Source organism: Neopelma chrysocephalum, unplaced genomic scaffold, assembly GCF_003984885.1.
Source record: "Neopelma chrysocephalum unplaced genomic scaffold, ASM398488v2 Primary Assembly neopelma1_138, whole genome shotgun sequence".
Classification (NCBI taxonomy): domain Eukaryota; kingdom Metazoa; phylum Chordata; class Aves; order Passeriformes; family Pipridae; genus Neopelma; species Neopelma chrysocephalum.
The window spans coordinates 6,370,970-6,388,148 of NW_020897800.1; the positions used below are offsets into that span (position 1 = coordinate 6,370,970).

Sequence of the window (17,179 nt, forward strand, 5' to 3'; positions counted from 1 at the left end):
GTCAAGACTCATTACCATACAGCACAAATTGCTATTAATACTAATTAGTTTGAATATAGCACTGTAATTGGTGATTTTTAAACACCCTATTATGTTATTCTAATATATAACACTAATATAATAATTTACATTAGTAATTCTAACAGACAACTTACTATTTGCTAGTTACTATTATTACTGGGAGAGGGAAACTGGAGACAAAATATGTTTGTTTTTTGGAAATATTTCACTTTTTTAAAGTATCATTCCTAGAGCTGGTTTTGTGCCCTCGCAATAAAACTATTTATAAGCCACCTCTGACATACCAAGGTTGTATTTCTCTCCTGTACAGACTTTCCAAGGAAGTCAAGTAAGACCATGTACAGAATGTAGCGTTTGATAAGGAGCTGATTAAAACACAAAATCAGCTTTATACCGCAGTTTCAATATGCAGAAACACATCTTGAGAGGGGAACTGGAATCCTGTCATTTCTGTCCCGAAATTCCAGCACAGGAATGGCCCTCACCTGTAGTGGGGAGGGGGCAGCTGCTGGATCACATCGTGGATCTTCACCAGCCTCTCCTCGTCCGTAGCAGCAGACACAGCATCCTGGAACGAGGCAGGGAGGGACTGAGCTGCAAAGAAAGCTGAAAACCTGCCCCTGGCACCACATGGCCAGTGAACAGTCCCTCAGCAGTGAGGTGGATTCTGCTGCTCTTCCCTGCCTTGGGTGAGGGGTCTGTCCTGGGGACAGAGCAGCACATGGATCGTGTGAGGAAGGCCAAGGAGATCACGGTCTGGGACACTTTAGAGCTTCATTGTACAGAGCAATTCCTTGCAGGAGGTGTGCAGCTCCAAGCAGTGTCTGCTTCTAATCTCAAGAAATCACTGGGAACAGCAAAGCATCAGGAATTCATGGTTGGGGTTCCCCAGTGACCCTCTGCTGGGGAAGGGGAATCAATACACTGAGGCACAGGGGGCAAAGGCACTTGTGAGTGACCTAACTGGGAGCAGGAAAGGCACCTCAAACTCTGGGCACTTCCTTCTGGAATGGCAGGAGGGGAATCTGGTGTGTGGGCAGCACAGACCAGGTGCTGTCAGGCTGGTGATTTTGGAGATGTGCTCTTCAGATTGCTCTAAAAACCTCAAATTAAGCAAAAGTAAACAGAGGAAGGTGTGTGGAAGCAGGTTCACCCTGCTGTGGGTCCTCTCAGTGTTCCTCTGAAGTCCCACTGAGGTGGGAAGTGGCTCCCATTTGTCTCATACTTACTGAGAACTTCTCGTAGAGCTGGTAGGTGAGCAGGGGGTTGGGGAGCTCTCGGAAGTACAGCTTGCACAGGGAGCCCACACAGTGGATGTCCTGGATGTAAATGTCCTTGGTCAGGTCGGGAATCTGCTCCGAGTCAAACTCGTGGCTGGAAACAAGAAATGGGCCAAGGGGTTTGAGAAGGAGCAATGCAATCAAACCCAGCAAATTACAGTCAAGCAAAGCAAGGGTTTCCTGATTTACAGGAAAAAATAAATCCTTAGTCACCAAAGCCACGTGACCCACGGCTTTGGGGCTGCTACAGGGGATTTTTCCAAAAATCAGACTTTATTTTTTTTCTAATAAGGCATTTTCAGTGAGTTTTACAACCAATTGGCTGCAACCCCTTTTGCTGCATCAGGGCTTTTCACAGAGGCTTCAGAGAAAGCCTTCCAAGACCACAAGGACAATCTGTTAAACTCCCAAGGGCTGTGCCTGGGATTGCCCACAGGTCTGATGAAAGTTGTCCCTCTGCATTTCAAAGGCCTGGGAATTGCAGTGATCAAGCCGTGCCAGCAGCAGTGCCATGGGCAGCACGTGGAAACCAGCGTGTGCAGAATTCCTGGGGGACAAACTGGTGAGCTGAGCCTGCCTCTGCCACGGGCTGAGGAGAGCCAGGAACCACATGAAGAACATCCCTGAGCACTCCCTTGGTTTTCAGAGAGAGGGAAAAAACCCAAAATCACAACCATTTATGAAATAAAAGTTGGGCTCTGAAGGCCAAGGGCTGGAACATGTGCATGGAAAATGCTGTTTCAAATTAGGCCAGATCTGCAGGGATGAGTGTGGTGAGCCAGGCCTGGGAGCTGGGGGAACTCGGCTGGTCCTGCTGGACCTCGGGGTCCCCACGAGGGTCTTCAGGATCAGAAGGGCTGATCCTGCCTGCACTGCACCCACAGCTGTGTCTGGGCTTGGTGCAAACAGCCCTGGCCTCTCCTCCACCCAAAGCAGGCAGTTTGTGACCCCGAGGGTGACACAGCCCCTCAGCACAGCTCCAGCACTGAGCCTGGAGCAGAACCTGCCTGTCCCCGTGCCCAGGGCACCAGCAGTGCTGGGAACTGATCCCTCAGGATCAGGAGGAGCTCCTTCCATCCCTAGATATGGACACTGTGTGTGGGAAGCCCTCGCCCTGCCAGGCTGAGGGGCAGGAGAAGGTGAACAGTCCCCCCCTGCTCCTCATCCCCAAGGCAGCACAGAAGGGAAGGAAGGTCCCTGCCTTGCCCCACTGACACTGCCTTCCCCCCTGCAGCCACAGCCCCTGGTGTCCAGCACACACCACACCACAGGCACTGACTCACCCCTTCCTGGGACAGAAACTTCTGCCCTGCACTTGGCTCCACATTAAAGCTCAGAAGGGAGGGCAGGGACAGCCCCAGCCCACTCCCTACAGGCACACTCAAATGTGTGGCTCAAATCCTCTGCCCATATCCTGCCCTATTCCAGGATATTTTTCTAGGAATAAATCCCACTCCATGTCAGGTGTGAGTATGGAGTGAAGAGAAGCCCCTCTACATCCAGCCTTTCCCCTGTACTGGCTGTTTCAAGGACTACACATTATTTCTTCTGACCCTACAGGAAGATTTTGTTGGTAGGACACAACTCCACATCTCCCAAAAAGAGCCAGGACACAGGGATGAACACCCCAAATCAACCCTGGCTCTGTTTGCCCCCCTGCCCCACAGAGGCAGCTCCTGCCCTGCTGAAGAGCCAACCCCTGTCCCATGAGAATCTCCCACGTGGAACCAATTCTCTAAGTTTGTCTCCAACCAAAAAGCCCTTTAAATCCAGGAGATCCAACTCTTCTGTGTGAACCCTTAGCACAGAGATTCATTTACAAGGACACTGCAGCTCTAGCTCTGAACTGAGCCCAGTGCCCTGTTTATACAGCTGGGAACTAAAGCAACACAGTGAGTCCTGCCTTAATCAAACACTGGAAATCTGCAGTGATTTAGATGAACGGGCAGTGTCAATAAATGCCATGTACTCCCTTCCCTTTGTCTTTGGAACATCTCAGAAAACTGGAAAACAGGCTGTCACTTCAGTCTCTGCACTGTACCAGGAAATGAAGCCATTGAAGTCTTAGAAAACCATTTTTAAATGGTTTAAATCCCATCTTTGATACACAGTGAAGGAGAAAATGGTATTGGCAACAAAAAGGGGAAAAATGGACTAAGGTAGAGATTAGGATGGTCCAGAACAAGTCAAAATGGGGAATTAAAGGGATGTGACCGAAGCAATGGCAAATGTTTTATTCAGCCAGGACTGCTGTGGGCCACAGCTCCAATGGGAGCCTTCGGATCCTGCATAAAAACCCCTCAGGAGCATTCTTTAAATGAGACTTGCTGCAATGAGAAACAGGATTAATCTGAACCAGAATAAACCCATCCATCCAGGGGTTTGTACAGTCACTGTCCCAGCTCCAACCTGCCCACTGAGCTGAGAAAGAGCTGGTTCAAAAAGGATATTCTGCATATGGAAAATCCCCCTGTGCTGCCTCTGTCAGGATCAGTGCTGGAATTAGTCCCATCCCACTTGGCACTCTCAGTCCCTCCACAACAGAACATTCCACACCAAATGGCAGGAGGAAAAACTGCCTCACAAAGGGATAAAGAGAGTTTACTGTGATGGGAACAGCTCCTAACCTGCAGGACACACACCTGGCCTCTCCCCGCACAGCACAGCAATGCCACCCCCAAGGATCAGGCACGTTTCCTCTGCACATTCCCAAATAACTGCTCATCAGTCAGGAGTCCAAGGCAGCACAGGGAGCAAGGAGAGGGCTCCAGGAGCCAGAAGGAACAGGAATGAAACACGACAGCACAGGGACACCGTGATCCTGACATTTCATCCTGAAGGGAAGCTTCCTGCAAAGGGAATGTGCTCCTGGAAGCACAGCCTGGGCCCTGCCCAGCACTCAGGTGTCCCCCCAGCCCTTACCGGAGTTTCTGGATGTTGGAGGCGATCCCGGAGAGCCGGTAGATCCCATCCACGATGCCGTGCTTCTCAATGAACTCCGTGCAGCTCTTGAGCACCTGGGGGACTGAAGGACAGGAGCTCTTGGTTAAGTGAGCAGGTTATTAAAGTCCTGTTCAGGCTCTGGTCTTGTCAGGTGCCATAAACCACCCCCAGCTGGGCCATGGAATTACTTCTTCCTTAGAGGAGAAAGCCTGTAAGAAATTTTACTTCTGGAGCTGGTGTGGAAACTGGTCAGAGGTGTTTATTTTAATAAAGAAATGCCAGGACACAAATCAGATTGAAAAAAGTCAATTCTGGTCGAGCAGAGACAGCACAGGTCCCATCACTATTCCCATGGTGTTAAATACCATCCAAGAAGATCTATAAAATTGAATAAATACTGTCTTTCAAATCTACACAGGATTAACCTCAACTGCTTGGTTTCAGCAAACATAAACATCAGGGAGATGCTACTTTTGGCACCACAGCCAGGAGAGTCTTTACAACTGATAATTTCCTTCCCAGTGTGTGCTGGAGCGTGGCTGGATGCAGAGAGCTCCACAATATCCTACACTCACAGAAAGTGCAGACAGAGCAGGGCATGACAGAATGGAAAAATCAGCCCAGAGGACATAATTAGGTGTCAGGTTAATATTCCAGCCGCTTCACCAACTGATTCCTTCCAGCTGGCTTCCCAGCCTCATGCACAGCCACTGCTGGAGCTGTGTGTCCATCCCTGGGAGCTTAAGGAGGAGCAAATCACTGGATTTATAAAAGAGAGATAAAACTGCCCTGAACACAGAGAAAATCGGGAGAGAGCTCTCGTGAGCATCAGCAAATGCTCACGGAGAGAGCTGGGATCCCTGGGCATCCCTGGGCCAGCCACCTTTCAGCCACAGCTCCTCTGCTGATCCAGATTTACTTGTACATGAGATGCCAGGTCTGATCAATTTGCCCTGTGACACACATTCTGAATAGGTCATGTGGCAAATCCCCTCAGATCAGGCAGCAAATGCCATCTGCCATCAGCTCTGCCCGCTCCTGCTGCCCGGGGGGCTGCAGCTCCCCCAGCCCCTTCCCTGCTGCCCTGCCAGCAGAAACCCTCCCAGCTGGAGAACAGACTCCTCCAAGGGGGTTCCCTGGAAATCAGCAGGTGTATCCCGGGATAAGGACAGACCTGCCCTGGAGCACAGGAGGGACTGAACCCTGTAAATCCTGTCAGTCACACAGGCTCAGCTGGAGCAGATTAGGCCCTGGACCTGGGATATTCCAAGACACCAAGAGACAGCCAGAACTAACGAGTCAGGCTCTAGGGTTACATTCCCAGGCATTTACAGCACCTCTCACTATTTTCCAAAGCAAGGTGCAGACTCTGGGGCAAGCAGAGCCCTTGTACTTTAAGCAAAGAGCTTTGGAAACCAAGGGCTGCTTGTTTTGGGAAGGAAAACCACGTTCTGCTGTCCCTGTAGGTGCAAGGAAACGTCAGAAGACAGAACCTTGGCACTGCTGGGCTCTGAGTAGGACCACAGCTGTTGGCATTTCCAACTGCCTGGATGCAGGAGTCCCACAGGACTGGGCAAAGGAGTTTCCCCAAGTTTTCAACTGTTGTGACAAGATCTGCTAATGCTGCAAATCCCAAAGACCACAGTGATCCATACTGGAACCTCAGTAGGGGTCTCCCTGAAATTAGTAGAACACACTGAAATAAATAAATAAAGAAGAAATAAATAAATAGGCAAATAAATCAAGAAGTAAATAAAAAAAAAAGCAGCAAATAAATCCATAGCACATTCCCTGCCTGCCCAAGTTCCCAGCAGGGAAGGACAATACTCACACACATGACCAGCTCTCCTGTCTACCTGCCCACCATGGGCACAGCTGGAACATCTGCCTGTGCTTCCTGAAGGAAGGCCTGGCCACAGGAGTGAGCTCTGTGTGTGCCCATCTCCCTCTCCTGGAGTTTATCCAGCTGTGCCAACACACAGCACGAGACAACAGCACTTACAGAGCAGCTCAGCCCAGCAGGAGCGTGGGGTGATGGTGTGGAGCAGGACAGGAGGGAAGGGGAGGGCTGGAGCACCAGTACCCTCCCTAAAGTACTCTTTTGTCAGGGAGGAGCCTGGGCACAGTTAGAATAACTAGAATATCCAGAAAAAATCCCAGCAGGCTTGTTCCCAGCATCTCCTGATCTGGTTACCAGGACTTTACACTAAATATATCATGGATATTCTGGGGGAATTCTGCACAGTGGCAGAAGGGACTGAGATCCAAGGAGGGCTGTAATTGCACCTGAGGGCCCTTTGCTGGGGTGGTGACTTGGTTTTTCAGATTTTTGAACAAAGCTGACACCTGACAATTGGATGTGTGTTTAACATCCCTCTGCCCTTTCAATCCCAAGCCCTTCAGCTAAATACACATTTTTATAGATGGAGATACACACATATGGAGGCAGGATGACAGCACAAGCTAAGACTTAATTTTGTGAATGTCAGGTGTGCCAAGACCATCCCCTACAGCAGCTGGGACTGGTTTGGTTGAGTCCCTGTCTCCATCTGCTCCATAAATCCCTGCCCTGCTGCAGGGGAACTCCTCAGCATTCAGGAGCTGAGTTTGGCTCCTAGATCCCAGACCACGTCCCAGATTGGAGCCAGACAGGGATCACAGCAGGGAACCGAGGGAGATTTCCTCTTCTAGGATGTAGTAACAGCAACACTGCAGTTCTATTAATGTCAGTGAATTACTGTGGTTTCCTGCAATTACAGCACCCAGACTGATGACACACGTGGGCTGCATTCACAGCCACAGGGCCCCCCCAGCTCAGCACCCGGGGCCTGACAACCCCCAGGTCACTTTGGGAAAGGGATGAGGAGGGAACAGGGTAACACTCAGTTCTTCCTCCAGCCCCATGTGCTCAGGGAAGCCCTGAGCCCAGCACTGGTGCCTGTGGTTACCCAGCCCAGCTCACAGTCTCTGCAGTGCCAACTTCCCAGGCAGGCAACAAAAACCTCTGATCCTCAGGGTGGTTTTATTCCTTTGCTGAGCCACGGGGTCTTCAGGCACTGGCTCCAGAAAACCTCCCTGCAGTGAGGTCTCTGAGTGCAGGTGGCTAAAATCCACTGCCAGTGCTGCCTTTGAACACCCACCTCTTCAGTGGAGCACTGGACACGTGTCTCACCCCAAAATCAATCACCTTTCCCTCCTTCCCTCCCTTTGTTGTCTCCCATATCAGGCAGTTTCAGGAAGCAAAGTGCAAAAGGCTCACCAAAGGGGACCCAGCACATCTCATCAGCACAGCAGCTGAAGGAATTCATTCAACTCATTCTTGAGCATCTCTCAGCTGCTTTGAAAGCTTTATTGCATCTCTGAGGGCTCGTTAACTGCTTAATTCTCTGCCATTAAGAGGAAGCAGTTTTATGGGCTTCACTCTGAAGAACATTTTGATTCATCCTCAAATCAGGCCCATTTCCTTTCCTATCATCTCGGGCTTATTTTTTTCCTTCTGAATCTTTTGTAACGTCCCCTCCCTGGGTTTTGGGAGGCTTGCTGGTGCTTTGTTTTAATTTCTTAGCATGTGAATCAGAACTATTTGTTCAGCCTGGGGCAGAGGCCTCCCACCAAGCTCTCCTGGGGCACTGTGCTTTTCCCAACCCCACCTCTGGGCTGGGTAATGGCCCATAGCACCCGAAATGCTGCTCCTCAGCTGAATTCCACACATAGCAAACCCACACAGGGATCCAAACCTCCAGGGACATGGAAAACCACTGCTCTGCACCACCTGAGCAGAGGAGATAACTGTGACTGAGTGCCAGGAGATTGGGAAGCTTATGGAAAATCCAGAACTGAGCAACAGAAGGTTGTTTTGAGCCACGAGAATAGAAACTGAAACCATCAGCCATCAGATAAAATACAGGTGGAGGCAGCTCACTCTTGGCTGTCCAGGATGTCCTTGGATCAGCCAGGAAGGACAGGTAAGGACAGGACAGGCAGGGGATGAAGCACCCCAAGAACACCCAGCACAACACAAGTGGTGTCACTGCACCCTGGACGTGCCCCTTCCTTGAAATCCAGTGCCCAGCTGAGACCCTGACAACTTCCAGACATCTGAAATCAGGCACATAAATCCCAACTCCCTTGCCATTAATGCAGGATTATGTAAAAACCTAACAGGGAATATCCTCACCCAAAGAAATACAAATGTTTTACCCCAAAGATCTTCCTATTTTAACTCAATTTTAGAAGCGTTAAGGTCAGAAAATACCTCTAAGATCATCAAGTCCACTTTGCAAAACACTGCCCAAGTATTTCCTTAAAAAAAAAAACAGTAAAAAACCTGTAATATTTCAGCCTGTAACTTGTTCCAGGAACCTCATTTCAAACCACTCACGTCTGAAGCTCTTCCCTCCCCTCAGAGTGGAGGTTACAGGCAGGTGTAAAACCAGTGTGGGACAGAGATTAAGGATTTTATTTTTATTGTTCCCAGCCACACAACTGCACCTGCATGTGGCACTTCACAGGCACCAGCCCTGCATGTTCAGGAAAACATGGAGCTTTAAAAGATCCTCTTCTCAGGATTTTTGTCCCACTCCTAAATCCCTGTCCTGATGTTTGAATCACCAAGAATAAGACAGAAATACAAAACCAACCAAGGATCCACCTTCCTTCAAGATGCTCAGGGTGTTCAGGGCCAGGTTGGACGGGGCTTGGAAGGTGTCCCTGCCCACGGCAGGGGGTGGGATGAGATGATCTTTAAGGTCCCTTCCAACACAAACCAGCCTGGGATTCCATGATTCTTCGATTCTCCCTCATTTCCAAGAACTGACCCACGTTATTATTCCCACTTCTGATGAGTTGTGTAAAATCCAAGCCCTCTGTCATGAGCTGCCCCATTTCCTGGTCACACACACTGAAAGTGCAATCCTGGAAGAGGGAACTGTAACCCACGAGCTGGATCCGTGAGCAGATCCAGGCACAGCTGGAATCAGCACTGGACTCTGCTTTGCCAGCCTGGACTTTTCTTTTATGGCAGCTGAGCCAGGGCTGGGTGAAAGCAAAGTGCAAAGTTCAAGCCTGAGGAACATAAACCCTGGGTTGCATCAGGCAGGGGAGGTCGATAACCACGGCTGGCAGGGCCTGGGGCAGCAGGGACCTTCCAGTTTGGAATCTCAGGGCTGCAAGGGCAGCTCACTGCACTTCCACCAACGACTGGAGGTGTTGTACAGCACACCCACGGCCCAGGCTGTGTCCAGCCAGCTCTCTGGGGTTGGTTTTTACTGTTTCATACAAAATATCACAGGATCATTAAGGCTGGAGAAGCCCTCTGGGATCATCGAGTCCAACCGTTCTCCAGTACCCATGTGCCACATCCACAGGGCTTTTAAATCCCTCCAGAGATGGGGACTGCACCACTGCCCTGGGCAGCCTGAGCAGTTCCAATGCTTGACAGCCCCTTCAGTGAAGAAATTTTCCCTACTATCCAATAAAATACCACAACACATTCAGGTTTGGCCTGAGTGCTGGAGTTTTTTATTTAGATCAATAACACTCACTGCAACTGAGAAGGTAAAAAGTTCTCCCCTTGCTAAGAGCAGCAGCATAAGAGCACAAGCAATTCCTGTACTGACTGTGACATTTTCCCTCGTGCTTGTTCCCCCCACAGCTGTAGTGTTTCGAAATGCAAATTAATTTTCAACTCCCTGCTGTCCTCTGGGTCACTCAGGCACAAAGAATTCTCTCCTCACAGCTGCAGGCAGGGGGAGAGAGAAGGGGAGAGAGAAACTGTCTCTTTTTAAACAGCAAAGGCTTGTGTTCCCTGCTCAGCCCCTTTCTGCAGGGATGTCCCCCAAACAAGGGATCTCCACGGGGCCCCCATGTCCCCCTTTGTAATGCTGACCCTGTCCCCAACAACCTCCAGCTCCAGCAATCCAGAGGGCAGATGGTGAAGCAATAACAGTGCCTGTTATGGTTGGAAACTTGCCCAAAATAGCTCAAAGCTCTTGGCCTTTGAACGTCTCAACTTGTGTTCAGTTTGTGCAGCATCTGCAGGAAGGGGAATGTTCTCTGCTCCTCTCCACTTTGGGTCAACTCCTGCCCTTTTTTCCAGGCTGCTGGATCCACCTTTGCTGTCACATGAGGCTGGATGTGCAGAGCCAACACCACCACATCCAAAGGCACATTTAGGCACCTAAACCACTCCATCTGCCCCAATTCACAGGGAATTCCGGTGAATTTGGCACCGTCTGGTTTCCAGAACACCTGAAATGTTCAGATTTGGGATGCAAACCCAACCAGGGAACACAACAAATAGAGGGGAAAACACACAGGTGAGTTCACTTAATTCCTACAGACATTCCCAACGGGATCTCACATGCCCACCTGTGCTAACACTGGAATGAATACTATCAGTATTTATATCACACTCCTGATCTCCCAAGTACCTCATGGGTATTAGGAATTTGCCCTGTGGCACCTTGAGGGCAGATATGGGCTGTCAGTTTGATTTTACAAGCCTGGAGATGGAATGGGAGATAACAAACAAGTTCCCCAAGGCCACAAAAGTGTGGGAGAGCCAGGTTTGAGCTCCCAGCTCACCTGCCAGACCTTTGAGTGCAGCTCTGGCCACTGCCCGAGTCCTTGGAGATGGATTTGGGATAAAAAATTACCATAAACCATGAAATACTGGAAGAAAATTGGTTTTGGCACGTCTGAGGCTGCCTGGTTTCAATATATGAGCACTCTCCTAAAAAAAAGGACAGCCAGGACAGCAGGATGAAGGGAAGGGGATGGTTTATACCCATGAGCTCAAAGAGCTTGTCAAGCCACAACAGCTCCACTGAATTACTGCCCCAGAGGGCAACTTTAAAACCATTTCCCCCCTCATTTACACCACGTGTGCACAGAGCCATGGGCTCAGGTGCAAGTGGAAATGCTGAGACAGGCCAGTATTTCTTCACTGCATAACATAAACCTATATATATATACACATATACACTACTAAGGGAGGCAGAACAGGGAGATTTTCAGTTTCCTCAATACCTGCATTAGATGGGCTTGTCAGGAAACATGGGATACAGCCCTGACTTATGAGCTGCAGCCTCATAAGAATATATATATATATATATATATATATGAAGATATACAAAGCCCAGTTATCCAGGAGAGCATTACAAAAATTCCTGGATGAGAAATGATGAATTATTTTTCCTGCTGTGCCAATGGAGAAGTTAGGATCCACTTTTTTTTTTAAACACCTACATTATGGCAGAGAAGGTGATCACCCTCCAGACATCCCCATCTGATTGTTCTCCAGGCACCCCTGGATAACAGCTCGATGCCCAAGAGTAAAGGAGATGAATCCTGCCTTAAAGGACTTGCCAAAGTCACACAAGAAATGTCTCAGCAGAAAAGAGAATTGCAAACAAACCCTTCAAAACTCTGATTTATGTCCTAATCACGAACTCCTTTAGGCATAGAAATGCTTAAAAATAGAGACAGAAGGAAAACCACGATAGCAGGATGCCAGAGCTGAACCTACTTGAAGGTTTGAAACTTTTCAGTTCCCATTCAAACCTGTCAGTTTGGACCCTCTGAAAACACCTCCTGGAAGCACAAAACTGCCCCCAGGGTTCGTTCACAGAGTGAACACATCCAACACAAACCCTCAGCCTTGTGCACAGCCAACATCCCCCCCAGCCCCTGGAAAGGCTGTGGCCAATTCCATCCCTCTGAGGGAATGGTGCAGGTCACACACACAACCTGCCTCCTTCAGGCAGCACTTCAGTAACCCTTTGCCCAGGAGCAAGAATTACTGCTCAAACAAAGCCCTGGTCTGGCTCTGCCTGCACTCCACTCCCAACAATTCCAAACCCAGCTGGGGACTCCAGGCCAGGCTGCTGTGCTCCCATGGGCAGGTACAAACTGAGGATCTACTCCCCATGGAAGCCCTGCAAATGCTGCAAAGTCTTTCTGAAGTGACAACCTTGGAGCAAAGCAGTTCCCTGGCAAGGACATCATGAGCAGGGATTTCACCTGGGCCTTCAAAACATGGAATCCCAGAATGGTTTGGGTTGGAAGGGACATTAAAGCTCATCCCATCCCACTCCCTGCCATGGGCAGGAACACCTCCCACTAGCCCAGGTTGCTCCAAGCCCTGTCCAACCTGGCCTTGGACACTTAGAGGGATCCAGGGGCAGCCACAGCTTCTCTGGGCAACCTGTGCCAGGGCCTCCCCACCCTCACAGGGAAGGATTTTTTCCCAATATCCCATTTAAACCCACCCTCTTTCAGTCTGAAGCCATTCCCCTTTGTCCTGTCAATATAAATGGATTTCAGGGGCCACCCTGTGTTTACAGTTACTGACAGTATTTAAAGGAAGGAAGGAGAAAAAGCTACAATTTTGTAAATATTTATAACTTTCTACTTTTCAGCAAAGTTTGCTTTGCTTGTTTGTCATGTTCTAGTTCATTCTCCAGCATTAACAGGGTAAGGAAACTAGTTACATTTACCCTCTCAGAGTTAAAATAAAACATCAAGAAAAACTGAAATTACTAAATATGTAAGACTCAGCTGTCCTGAATTCCAAATCAAGGCTTCCTTCACGGAGGGCAAAGATCCAAAGCCAGGCAGGCAGACTTTTATTATAATGAAAATACTGGCTGGTAAAAGGGGCTCCTCACATTAACACCAGGAACCAGAGGGATGACATTCAGATTACCAGACTGTCCCTGAGCTAAGGGGAATCAGATCTTTACAGATCCCTGCCAGGAGGATGCCAAGACCTCATTCCTTGTGTTTCTCTGTTCTGGTGACAATCTTCTCCCTATACCCAAATCTGCCATAAATTAACATCACAGGCAACTCCATCACCCAGCTGCAGCCAGGGCATGGCCCAAGGGATGGAGAACACCAGAGGACCCCAGACAAGCCCTGATGGCAGCAGAAACCCCGAGGTGCTGTTGCAGAGCTTGCCTGAAGAGCATCACAACCAGCACAGGAGAATAAACCCATCCCTAGTGCCCAGGAAATACTGGGATGGAGGTTCCCAGTCTGCCATAACATGACCTTACACACAGTTCTGAAAGGTCTCAGCTTCCATTTTAGTTTTTCTTTAATCCTACCCAACCTGCTCAAATTAATTACAAATAAACGTGGGGAATAGGAAGGACAGAGAGGAAGATCAGGTGTGTTAGTAAACTTTGTCTTTCGTAGGCATTTATGTCTTCAGCAACAAGCCAATCCCTCTTCCTGGTGACCAGGTATTTTGTAGTTACAAAAATTATTGGCATTTTGTAATTACAAAAAATGAGGCACAGATCCTTCACCAGGGGAAACCTGTCAATTAAAAATTCCTTTTCTCAATTTATCTTTTTCACTGACGGAAGCTGGTTATGTATCGATGGGACAAAGACATAAAGAGGTACAAAAAATGCCATTTGCTTTCAGCCCACAAAATCCTCTGTGGATGCAGCTGGGCTGTGGGGATGGATTATCCCTCGAGGTGAACACTTGACATCACCATACTGGGGTGCACCAGGGCTAAGCCTGTGCTCTGGTCTGGGAGTGAAAGGGTCATTCCCAACAAGTGCCAGGTGACAGGAATATCTGGTGGGGAGAACAGGTAGGATTCTATCCCCCATCCGCTGCAGTCCAAGCAATCCCAGCACATCATTCCCAGAGCATTTGGATAAGAAGTACAGTAACCCCTCCTGTGCTGCAGCTCAGGATTCCCTCCTTCCCACAGGGGGATCGTGGCTTTTCCCTGGTGCTGCCGACCCATCCCGAGGGAGCGGAACGGCCCCGGAACTGCAGCTCCGTAACCCTGGGACCTCCACCAGCTCCAGGAACGTGCCCAGCTCCCCAGGCACTGCCCCTCTGCAGCCCAGCAGGACACCCCTCCTCACATCCCCGCTCTCCCACCCATGTCACACCCCCTGGGCTCTGGGGGAGCTCCGGGTGGAACTGTTCCGAGGCACAAAGCAGGCCATGGAGCAGATGCTGCAATGCAGCACTTCAGCAGCTCCCACGCTCAGCAAACATCCTCTGTGAGCACAACCTTCTCACTGGGCTCGAGCTAAATTTAAGGTCTGTTTGGTTTCCTTTGGGAGAAAAAAATTTGGGGGAAAAAAGAATGTCTACCTACAAAGGGAACAAGAACAAGGTCTCTTCAGGCACCAGGGATTAGGGTGAATTTGCTGCATCTCACAGAGCTCCAGAGAACTGTGACAGAATGCAAGGAACGGCTGGAGCTGAGCCAGGGCAGGGTCAGGTTGGATCTCAGGCAAAGGTTCTTCCCCCAGAGGCTGGTTGGGCACTGCCCAGGCTCCCCAGGGCAGTGGGCACAGCCCCAAGGCTGCCAGAGCTCCAGGAGGGTTTGGACAATGGTCTCAGGGACAGGGTGGGGTTGTTGGGGTGTCTGTGCAGGGCCAGGGGTTGGACTGATGAGCTTTGTGAGTCCCTTCCAACTCAGGATATCCTGTGATTCTGGAAAACCAAATCATGGCAGGTGTGAACAGCTCCAAACCAACCGGGAGCACCTCTGAGGGTGATGAAGAAACAGATCCTCCCTGCTGAGCCTGGGCTGCTTCCAACTGACACTGCCCTGGCAGGGGAAGGATCCAATTCCAGCAGGAGCCAAGGGATGAGTAAGGACTGGGATGGGATGCAGACAGAGCCGACTGGAGAAATATTGTGCAAACCAACATACTTGAAGGGAGCATCACCACAGGCTGTGCCAGATTTAGACCCAATAGAGGAGCTCAAAATCCCTCCTTATCAAAACCAGTTCTACTCCTGCAGGGCCCAGCCCATCATTCAGTGCTGACATGTGACAGGAGAGGAACCAAGGCACTGACTGCTGAGACTTTCACTGGGAGCAACACACCTGGAGCAGAGGCTCCTAATTCCCAATTTCCCAAGCAGCTTGGAAACAAATGATTTTGGAAAATAATCCTGTGATCTGCCCATGACTCAGAACCTCACCTGAGAGACTGGACAGTGATGCTTCCTTCCCCTCACTGCCCTCCCAGGGCCTGGGGGAAAGGACTGCTGGGCACCACAGGAGGTGGCACTCCTACCCCAGAGGGGCTCCAGCACTGTTTGGAGAGCTCAGTGGCAGCACAACACAAACTGGAATTAAACAACAAACACACCAAACCCCAGGACACTGCCCAGAGATCACCTCAATCCCCACCATGAATCACCAGGCACACAGGAGGATTTGAAGGTGTCTTGTCCCTCACACTGTTCTTGCAAACACTTGTTCAAATCCTCACCTCTCTCCCTATTCCTGCTCAGTGTCACTGCTCAGATCCACCCAGCACAACGAGGGAAATGACCAACCACCTCCTCACCAACAGCAACCAAAGCAGCAGCAACAGCAGCCCCTGCTCCATCCACCCCACCTCTCTCAGACACCCTCCCCAAGGACAATCTCTGGGCACAGACCATCCTGTCCCAAAGTTTAGCAGCTGCACACTCTGTCCCACCAGCCTGAGAGGCACCTTCCAGCAGGGACAGCACTGGCCTCACCCCAAAAACTCAGGGAAACCACATTCCAAAACCTCAGGGAAACCACACCAAAGGCTTTGCTAGGTCAGAGCTCGGCGTGTGCTGAACGTGGAGCTTTGCAGGATGGGATCCTGCTCTGTACCATCAAACCAGGTCACAATTCTGCATCACTTTCCTCCTGTGCAGCTCATGGCAGTTTATTCTCCCTCCCAGCGAGGCTGGACGGCTGCAGAACGAGCGGGGACTTGCTGAGCCCACAGAAAGCCAAGGTACTGCAGGAGGTAAAACATCTCCTCCGTGTTTGTCAGTCCCCCTCTGGGCACAGAGCAAACACACTCCTCTCCTGCCTAAGCACTCTGAGCCAGCTGCCTCAGCAGAGGCTTTATTAAAAAAATGTTACACCTATTGCAGCTTTTGTCCTCATCCCTTTTATTCTCTCGTTCCGCTTCTCACTCACCAATTCCCACCTGAAAGACAAGCAAAGGTTCAAATATTCATGACTGCAAAACTCATGTTTTACAGCACATTTTTGAGAATTTAGGCTTTGTCAGCTTCCTAAAGCTGATAATTAATACAATTCTTAACATAACTCCAGTTTGGTTCAATGTCAGCACGTCACTCGTTCCAGTCTCTGGGCATGGTGTCATTTGCTCCTTCAGTCCTGCTAAATATTTCTGGGTATTGGACATTGACCTACCAAAACTAGAATTCATTTAAACAAATCAATGAATATATTGGGTTCTTTTTGTTCTTCTGAACTTAGATTGTGATCCCAAAGCATCACCAGCAGGTACCACACACAGACTTCAGCCACAGTGTTCTCTGTGCTCCCAGAAAATTCCTTGTCCTGGTTATGCTCTAATTCCCCTCAGGGTCTCCCCGACACCTTTCAGCAGGTCAGCACTGCCTCTGGCTCCAGGACTGAGCCACATTAATGCTACAGAAGGAGGGGATCTTAAAATGCTGTGCATGCACAGAGCTCAGTTCACAGGGCCCCAGAAACATCTCCACAAAACCCATCCCGGGATTACATCACTTGGAATACAGGTCAGGAGCTGAATCACCCAGAAAACAACAATCCTGCTGTGGGAAACGGAGCCATGCCCCTGTTAGCAACACTCAAATTGGATCTGCTGCACTCCAGGGAGTTAGGAAAGAGTTATTAAATCAAGAGGGAAAGCAACTGGTGACTTCTGAGCTGCAGGGCCCTCATTAGCACAGCTCAGGCAGAGTCACCCCATCCCGTGTGATGGTGGGCAGTGACCAGGACAAGGACAGAACTTCCAGAGACTGTCAAACACTGGGTTAGAACAGTGCAGTTCAGCTCAGGATGTGTCTTCTAATGCTAAATAAAACATGTACCCTTAAAGCCAGGGGAAGAGAGGGCAGGGCAAAGCTTCAGCCATGGCTGACTTGTGCCTACAAAAACGGAGAGG

General features: G+C 49.7%; 1 protein-coding gene across 4 annotated transcripts in view; it reads right to left on the reverse strand.

Moving 5' to 3' along the window:
- The window catches only part of ARHGAP32 (Rho GTPase activating protein 32), a 251,725-nt gene that overhangs the window by 15,419 nt on the left and 219,127 nt on the right, over positions 1 to 17,179 (reverse strand). For all 4 annotated transcript variants that reach the window (XM_027699266.1, XM_027699267.1, XM_027699269.1 and 1 more), the window contains 3 exons: positions 4,224 to 4,326; positions 1,251 to 1,395; positions 507 to 589 (listed from right to left, as the gene is read on the reverse strand). In XM_027699266.1, coding sequence (XP_027555067.1) covers positions 507 to 589; positions 1,251 to 1,395; positions 4,224 to 4,326 — 331 coding nt within the window. The remainder of the gene's footprint in view (positions 1 to 506; positions 590 to 1,250; positions 1,396 to 4,223; positions 4,327 to 17,179) is intronic.